Source organism: Chaetura pelagica, unplaced genomic scaffold (genome assembly GCF_000747805.2).
Source record: "Chaetura pelagica isolate M959 unplaced genomic scaffold, ChaPel_1.0 scaffold650, whole genome shotgun sequence".
Taxonomy (NCBI): Eukaryota; Metazoa; Chordata; class Aves; order Apodiformes; family Apodidae; genus Chaetura; species Chaetura pelagica.
The window spans coordinates 609,809-618,993 of record NW_009951820.1 but is presented as its reverse complement, the minus strand read 5'-3'; the positions used below and the strand labels follow the sequence as shown (position 1 = coordinate 618,993).

Sequence of the window (9,185 nt, the reverse complement as noted above, 5' to 3'; positions counted from 1 at the left end):
TCAGAGCCCGACACGGAGCCACCCCCCCGAGGCTCGGAGGCTCCGGCCCTGTCAGCGGCTCGTCAGAGACCGGGGCCCCGCACACGAGACGGGACTCGCCCCGAGCAACGCGGCTCAGCCCAGCCCCCCGGGCACTGGCCGGCAAAACCTGCTCCTGCGTCATCAGAAACGCGTCACTTGCAATTGCTGATCCGCATTTCTCCTCAGTCCGAGCACCGCAGCCACAGCAGCGGCGACGCTGGCACCGGAGTTGCCATGGAGCTGCAGGACGAAGGGTGTTGCGGGGTCAGACAATGCCATCACCGTCCCCCCTGTCTGCTGATTCCTAAAGCGCCCTTGCCTGGCTGGCATAGTCCACAGTTGGATTTTCCCTGGGCTATCACAGAGCATTCCCTGCCTTCTGCTTCGGAAGAGGTGCGGGAATGTCAATGTGGCCCTTTCTGGGATTGTCACTAAAACCAGATGCTCGGTAAAGTTTACATGCAATGTAAGAAATGCTGCCCCCAAGCAGCTCCTGCCACCTCCATCCTTTGCCTTCCACTTGGCACAGGGATGTGCCTATGAGGGACCATCCCGGGGAATTTCCATGGGTACCAAATACACTTGAGACAGCAAATGATCTTCTGCAGAATGAACTTCTCATCTGGAGTTCCAGCTTTGGCAGCAGGATGAGGGAGCTGTCACTGCCCCTTGGCCACAACCCAGCTCTGGGTGGTGCCACCCAGCAGACTCCTTCAGTCCTTCCTTGCCAGGATCCTGTTCTTAAACAGAAGCAACAAAAAGTTTTTGTCTCCCTTGGCCACAAAATCTGCCCCCAGCACAGTGTCCTGCTGGGCCCTTATCTCCAGCTCAGCCCCCTGAAGCAGAGACTCCACCAAATCCTGTGAAATCCTGGGTCATGGGGCACAGACCATGCAGCTTGGAGATGTTCACCTTCCCCTTGCCACCCCACACATGGTGCAGCGGCAGCTGACCTCCCCAGCACTGCTGCAGCCCTCCCTGGCTTGCCCTGCATCTGCCTCTGCCTTCCCTCCCTGGCCCAGGAACATCCCCTGGACTGCAGCATCCGCTGGACCAGGAGCATCCCTAGACCAGAAGCATTCCTGGCCCAGCCAGGTTGCTCCACTACCCTGCAGAACAGCTCCTTGCTTGTGGAAGAAGGGTGGTTTCATTTTATTAAAACCCAGGCTAGAAGCCTATGGTTTCTGGTTGAAAAGGCTTCTTAAAAACAACAGCTACAGCAGAATAGTCGGGGTGAGAGAGGCAGACAGGAGATTTTTACCTACAGGTAACCAGCGTGTGGACAATCTCTGCTGCAAATCTACCCCTGAGGTCTCTGCCAAGGAGGTGGCAGGCAGCTGGAGCCCAGCTTCCCTCTCCTGCTTCCCTCTCCTGCCCAGCAAGGCTCTGGCACAGGTCTCCTTTAAAAAATAAAAATAAAAAGGAAAAGACGGTCACAGAAAACTAAACACAGACTGGGTCTGCTCTCAGCAAGGCAATTCCTGTCTAACCTCAGGAGCTATCGTGCCTGCGATGCGTGGCTGCCATCCCTGCTCTGAGGAGTTGGATCTCCTTCATTAACAGCAATGGGCTCCAAACACCTTCCCATACTGGTTATTACCCGGCTTTAATGTGTAATGAAATGGTGGCAGAATATTGTGAACACCTGAAGGGTGTCTAATGGGGAAAAGGACTGAAGGGGAAGTGCTTCCCCCCTTCACTGGAGGATTTAAAGGCATTGGGCTCGAGTGCCTATGTCCGTGCGGGGCACCCGCCTCCCCCGGCAGCCGCTGCGCGAACCGAGGGTGTAGCACTGGGCACCTGCCCTGGCCTCTGCTTCTGCCGTGGAGACGTGCAAGGGTCAGACTCCTCTATCCCCAGGGATTCTCACAGCACCCTGGGGATCCAGTGACCCTGTGCACCCCTGAGGACTACTGCCCTGTGGGAGGCTGGCTCCCTCTCCCAGCCCCCACCAAGTCTCCAGCACCCACTGGTGCGGGGGCTGCAGCGAGCCCACCCGTGCCAGCAACAGCAGCCGTGCCTGTAGCAGAGTTTGTTTCATGTCTCGCAGTGTTAAATCACAGCAGACATGCAATTTGGGGGAGCGTGAGGCTCTGTAATGGGCAGCCTCGGGCGCGTGATGGGGCCGGGGCAGCCGGCAGCCGCGCTGCCAGCGCTGCACCAAGAGCTTTTATTGCTTTTGACGCTCCGGACGCGCTCTGAAAGGCGAGTCCCAGCAGCAGGCAGGAGGCTGCTTCCCTCTCCCGTCTGCTCTGCATGGGCAGGGGCTGTGCGTGCCACAGCTGAGACGTCCCTCCCTGGTCCCAAGCCTGGTTGCAGCATCCAATCCTGCACAGGGCTCAGTGGAGCTCCTGGGCTAATAGTGCTATGGGAATAGCACCAGCACAGGGCTTGGTGACATTCCTGTTAAGGGCAGTATGGGCCAACGGGGGATGCTGAGCGTTGCTAGTCCCCTGGCAGAGCAGGATGCTGAGCATCACTCACCCCGTCATGGATGGAAGATGCTGAGAATCCCTCATCCCATCACATCCACACAGACCTTGTGCCAGTTCCTGCACTGTCCTCACACTCTGACACCACCAACAAGCACTATCCAGCATCCACGACTTGCAAGACCAAAGCACCTGCTCTCGGCATTGCTTCCCTGGGAAAAAGCCCTTAATCAACTGAAAAGCTGAAAAAATTATTCTAGGAGCTAAGAGGACACACACAAACAGGGACTAGGGCTCTACTGGCAGTCATTGCCTGCAACATCTCAGGTGACATGCAGCTCCTCCAGCAGCCCTGTGAAAGGTCTCCATCCCAGCGCTGAGATGCTGTGGACAGACCCTGGGCAGGATGTGGGGATGAGCCACGGGAAGCCCCAAGATGCCAAGTGCTTTGATTCCCAGAAAAGCAATTACCATGCAGCAGATTACAGGGCTAATAAAATCCCATTACGCCATTTCAGAAGGTAAATCTGATCCGGGCGCTGCCGATTGATATCAGCCACCCCACAAAAGGTCCCGCAAGAGCCCCCGCGCGCGCGTAATATGAGGCTATAATAGATCACGCTAATTAGATATCCAATAACAGGAGGCCTGATAGGAACTACATTAAAATCTCTTTAAGATGAAGACGTAAAACCCAAGGGAGAAAATTTAGAGTTAATGGTGCTGCAGCAGAGGCTCCGCTGGAGCGGCCCTGGCCCCTCCGCCTCATCCCGCCCGCCGTGGACACGGGGCCAGAGGAGAGTGGGCAGCGCGGGCAAGGTCTCCAGCGCCGCGGTGGCGCTGCCCGTGATTCCCATCTCCCAGATTCAATAAGGGGAACGAGCTCCGAGCTGCCTGCGCTCCCCGGGAGGTGACTTGCCAGCCGTTAGCGGAGCCAAGAAATCAAATTAGAGCCGGCTCTGCTCTCGCTCGCTGCCTGACACTGCTGCTGGCAGCCGAGGGGGAGTTCATCAGGGCCGCGCACTAATTCTTATCTCATTTAAGTGACTCCACGCTGCCAGCTGATGCGATTTGCTCCACACCGCCGCGGGCTCCGGGCTCTGCCCACCACTTCCCCAGCACTTCCAGCAGCTTCACGGGGGCCCGGGCACCTGCAATGTGTACAAACACAAACATATGTCTGTGTCTATATTCCACTGTAGGGGAGGAGGGTTGAGGGGAGGGTGCCCTGCCAGGTAGAGAGACCTTGACCAGCCCCAAGGACATGATGCGCCGCGCTGCCAGCGCTGCACCAAGAGCTTTTATTGCTTTTGACGCTCCGGACGCGCTCTGAAAGGCGAGTCCCAGCAGCAGGCAGGAGGCTGCTTCCCTCTCCCGTCTGCTCTGCATGGGCAGGGGCTGTGCGTGCCACAGCTGAGATGTCCCTCCCTGGTCCCAAGCCTGGTTGCAGCATCCAATCCTGCACAGGGCTCAGTGGAGCTCCTGGGCTAATAGTGCTATGGGAATAGCACCAGCACAGGGCTTGGTGACATTCCTGTTAAGGGCAGTATGGGCCAACGGGGGATGCTGAGCGTTGCTAGTCCCCTGGCAGAGCAGGATGCTGAGCATCACTCACCCCGTCATGGATGGAAGATGCTGAGAATCCCTCATCCCATCACATCCACACAGACCTTGTGCCAGTTCCTGCACTGTCCTCACACTCTGACACCACCAACAAGCACTATCCAGCATCCACGACTTGCAAGACCAAAGCACCTGCTCTCGGCATTGCTTCCCTGGGAAAAAGCCCTTAATCAACTGAAAAGCTGAAAAAATTATTCTAGGAGCTAAGAGGACACACACAAACAGGGACTAGGGCTCTACTGGCAGTCATTGCCTGCAACATCTCAGGTGACATGCAGCTCCTCCAGCAGCCCTGTGAAAGGTCTCCATCCCAGCGCTGAGATGCTGTGGACAGACCCTGGGCAGGATGTGGGGATGAGCCACGGGAAGCCCCAAGATGCCAAGTGCTTTGATTCCCAGAAAAGCAATTACCATGCAGCAGATTACAGGGCTAATAAAATCCCATTACGCCATTTCAGAAGGTAAATCTGATCCGGGCGCTGCCGATTGATATCAGCCACCCCACAAAAGGTCCCGCAAGAGCCCCCGCGCGCGCGTAATATGAGGCTATAATAGATCACGCTAATTAGATATCCAATAACAGGAGGCCTGATAGGAACTACATTAAAATCTCTTTAAGATGAAGACGTAAAACCCAAGGGAGAAAATTTAGAGTTAATGGTGCTGCAGCAGAGGCTCCACTGGAGCGGCCCTGGCCCCTCCGCCTCATCCCGCCCGCCGTGGACGCGGGGCCAGAGGAGAGTGGGCAGCGCGGGCAGGGTCTCCAGCGCCGCGGTGGCGCTGCCCGTGATTCCCATCTCCCAGATTCAATAAGGGGAACGAGCTCCGAGCTGCCTGCGCTCCCCGGGAGGTGACTTGCCAGCCGTTAGCGGAGCCAAGAAATCAAATTAGAGCCGGCTCTGCTCTCGCTCGCTGCCTGACACTGCTGCTGGCAGCCGAGGGGGAGTTCATCAGGGCCGCGCACTAATTCTTATCTCATTTAAGTGACTCCACGCTGCCAGCTGATGCGATTTGCTCCACACCGCCGCGGGCTCCGGGCTCTGCCCACCACTTCCCCAGCACTTCCAGCAGCTTCACAGGGGCCCGGGCACCTGCAATGTGTACAAACACAAACATATGTCTGTGTCTATATTCCACTGTAGGGGAGGAGGGTTGAGGGGAGGGTGCCCTGCCAGGTAGAGAGACCTTGACCAGCCCCAAGGACATGATGCTGTGACACGGAGGGAAGGATGCTGTGCAGGGCACCAGCGAACACATTTTTGCTCTTAATCATACAGGACCAGCCTTTGCTCACAGTCTTTTTTGCCCAAAGGTGTTGAATATTTAGGGAGATATGGAAAGATTAGCTTTCCTGTGCTGAAATTTGCAGGCACATGCAAATTGCTGCACTGAAAACAGACCCTGGTCTGGGTGCAGTTTTTTTGGGGGGGCTGGGGAATTCTTGCTGTCCCTAGGCATGTACTGCCTACAGCCTGTATCTGCCAGCACATCCATGTCTGGCAGGACAGATCCACCCACCACAGGAGCTGTGGTACCACCAAAACCCCCATTCTCCCTGCTGTAAAGCTACCCTGCAGCAGGGCTGTGTCTCTTAGACCTCCCTGGACAGACACCCCATCTCAGAGGGTTCCCCTGACTTTCTCACCTCGGATGAGCTCCAGGAGCCCTTAAGCATTCTCCTTCCACTGCTCCTCCTGCACTCAGGCATGGTGTTTGCCCCTCAAAACCTGCTTTCCTATGGCTCAGTGCCCAGGGAGGGGATAGGGTGCCCCAGGGGAACTGGGAAGCAGGCTGGGTGGGTTCATCTCCCATCCTCCCAGCCTGAAACTTGATGCAGCAGCAGAGGCTGATCGCCAGATTAATTGGGCGTTCTCAAAACGCAGTGGTGCGGAGAAGGACAGAGTGCTGGCTGCCTCTCTGCCGGGGCTCACAGTGCTACTGGAGCAGGGGAGGCTCAGCCATGGTGCCCATGCCTTTTGGGGTGCTCCTGGCCCTGCTGCCACTTGCTGGGACTCTGCAGAACTCAGGTAAGGTGAGGGGCCCTGGGGCTGGGCTGGGGCAGAGCAGATGCTCCCTACACCCAAAGGCAACTTTCCCAGCTGCAGGCAGCACTGTGTGCACAGTCTGCTTCTTACAGAAATGTTAATGCTATGGAAAACAGCATATCTGGGAGAAGCTGGGTCTGGGGACCCCCCTCTGTGGGCACCCAGGGGTGCCTCTGCCTGGGGATGCAGCAGGTAACTCTGTGTTCAGCCGGCTCCATGCTGTGAACTCATCAGGATGGGGCTCTGAAGTGCTCCGGAGTGTGCAGAGTCCCAGCCCTGAGGACAGAGAGAAGTTGGGTGATCTCCTGCCTGCAGCCCTCTGTCTGGCAGTGGCTGCCCCAGCCCTTCACCCCACAGACAGATTTCTCTGATATAACATGTTATCCCTGCTAAAGCAAAGCCAGAGTTTGGGGATGGCAGCATGCAGAAGTGATGCCACACCTGTGGTTTGTAACCTCAGCTCTGCATGCCACAAAACCAGCTGCCCAAGTATTCACAAACTATCACTATTATTTTCTCCTGCTTAAGCTTCCCAGGAAACAGCAGAAAAATCCTTGTGCTGTTTTCAGCATAGCTGAAAGCTTTCTTGTAGATTTGTAACTTGGGTCTTTAGAGCATTTCCCTGCATCCCCCTTAACCCCATCTTAAAAGACAGATTAAAGTTCCCTTCCTAGCCGCTTTTCCCAAGTTATCACAGATCTATTCCAATTAGTCTCTTTCATTATGTGAGAATCAGACTCTGGGGCGGGGAGTGCTGCAGAGCAAAGGCACGAGCGTGGCTCTACTGCTCTGACTCGGCCAAGGCATCGCTGGCTGCCTGGCAGAGAGGACATGGGTTCTGAGAGCGATTTGCTCTGTGGTTAATGCTGCCAGCACCAGCAGCCCAGGGTTGTTTCCATAGGAAGCAAACCCTAAGATGCCTAACAAATACCAGGATACCTAATAAACATGTTTAGAGCCTGGCTTATCTCTCACTTTTGCCTCCTGCACCTGTATAGCAAAGAAAAAACAACCCTGGAAGGAGCCAGTGGCAGGGCACTTACCTGGAAGCAAGTCCCTTGTCATAGCCCACTACTACTGTCCAGGCAAGGTGGAGCATGGCAGACCTGCCCTCCAAGGCCTGGGCAAGGTCTACACAGCCCCATCACACCACCAGCAGAAGACATGAATAAAATGTTAGGTGATGGTTCTGGCAGGTCTGTTTCCTGTCAGGATGCTCCTATTTAATTTTGATGGGAAACAACAACAGGGAAGTGAGGGATGGCAGCCAGCAGCATCCCGCAGTTCACAGCACACCTCTGATGTGGGCAGCCCCCTGTCCATCCACTCTGTCTGTCCATCCACCCCGTCTGTCCATCCCTCCACCCCTCCTCTCTTCCATGCCTCCCTGTCCTGCAGGTACCCGAGGTGGGAGCCAGACCCCGGAGCCTGCTGAGCCCGCCCTGCGCCGCCTGTCCCACCACCTGCTGGCACACTACCAGAAGGGCACCCGCCCCGTGCGGGACTGGCGAACGACCACCAACGTGTCCATCGACCTCATGGTCTACGCCATCCTCAGCGTGGTGAGTCCTTGGCTCCCTGCCCCGTGCTGGGGTGCAGTTGCCCTTGGTGTGGGTGGCTGCTGCACATTCCTGGTGAGGGGAGCTGTACCTGATGTGCTGCATTCTCCTGGCATGGCATGCTCTGCCCATCCTCCAGAGAACCAACAGTGTCTCCTCTTCTTCCTGCAGGATGAGAAGAACCAGGTGCTGACTACCTACATCTGGTACAGGCAGGTGAGCAGATGAGACCTTGGAAACCTGTTCCACCCTTGCTGGGGGCTCAGGGCTGAGCCCACCAGCAAATACGGGTTGTCCCATGGGAGAGGATCATAGCAAGGTCCAACCTGTCCTCTGTGGTCAGACCTCTATGAGGCACAAATTTCCAGGCTCAGGGTTTGTGCTCTGTGTTTTGCACCATTGAGTGGTGAGATTGCTGCAGGAAGAGCCTGTCCTCCCTTCTGTGTCTGACTCTGGAGATCAGTACCCATGACAGGATGCTGCCATGGGCAGAGGTCCCAGCAGGGCAGAGGGGACCTTGCCTCCCAGCCCCTCTCCTTTGTCCCCCAGCACTGGACAGATGAGTTCCTCAGGTGGGACCCAGCGCACTTTGACAACCTGATGCAGATCTCCCTCCCTGCTGAGAGCATCTGGGTGCCCGACATCCTCATCAATGAGTTGTGAGTGAGGCGAGACCCCCCCGGGGCAGTGGCAGGGGCTCAGGCACCCCGTGCCCACCGTGGACACGAGCTGCCCATGCTTTGTATTCCCGGCACAGAGCTGGCAGAGTCGGGCGAGCCACAGATGGGGAACAGCTCGGCTGTTGGGCTGGTTCCAACGCTGGCTAACAGCAAGCGCCCATAATTACCTGCGCCGTGCTGGGGGTGGGATCCAGATATCTGGAGAAAGGCTTTGTGAAGCCAGTACAATGCGAAGGCAGCTGCAGAGCTGCCGGCCCTTCCTGCGATACCAGCCGGCGTCCTTCCCGCTCTGCTGGGATTTAAGGTGCTCCTCCCAGCTCCAGAGAGCCCTAGAACCAGGACACAAATGCTGCTTGGGCTGGGAGAAGGCAGCAGCCCTGGAAGAGCAGGGTTGATGCCAGGCAGGCATGTTCCCTGGCTACTGCCACAAAAGCAGCATGAGGGTAAACCTCAGCCCAGGAGCCCTGCCCAGAGCACTACCCAGCCCTGCTCTCTGTCCCTCACGCCCTTAGTGTGGACGTCGGAAGGTCCCCCCGTGTTCCCTACGTCTACGTTGGCCACCACGGGGAGGTGCAGAACCTAAAACCCATCCAAGTGATGACTGCCTGCAGCCTGGATATCTACAACTTCCCTTTCGACGTCCAGAACTGCTCACTCACCTTCACCAGCTGGCTGCACCACGGTGAGTGTCGGCCCTCCCGCGGCCGGAGCTCCGTGCACAAGGCAGCTCGCCCCTCTAGATGGCCCCAGCGGATCGGGGAAGCGTGCGGGGAGGGCAGGCGGCCTCCTCGGCTGGAGGGGCCGGCAGGGGGCGGGGGCCCCCCG

General features: G+C 57.1%; 1 protein-coding gene across 1 annotated transcript in view; it reads left to right on the top strand.

Moving 5' to 3' along the window:
- Positions 1-6,036: 6,036 nt before the first annotated feature.
- Positions 6,037-9,185, top strand: part of LOC104398796 (5-hydroxytryptamine receptor 3A-like) — a 4,954-nt gene continuing 1,805 nt past the window's right edge. The window contains exons 1-5 of the mRNA XM_010008953.1: positions 6,037-6,103; positions 7,520-7,683; positions 7,852-7,896; positions 8,230-8,339; positions 8,873-9,042. Of these exons, the coding sequence (XP_010007255.1) occupies positions 6,037-6,103; positions 7,520-7,683; positions 7,852-7,896; positions 8,230-8,339; positions 8,873-9,042 (556 nt within the window). The remainder of the gene's footprint in view (positions 6,104-7,519; positions 7,684-7,851; positions 7,897-8,229; positions 8,340-8,872; positions 9,043-9,185) is intronic.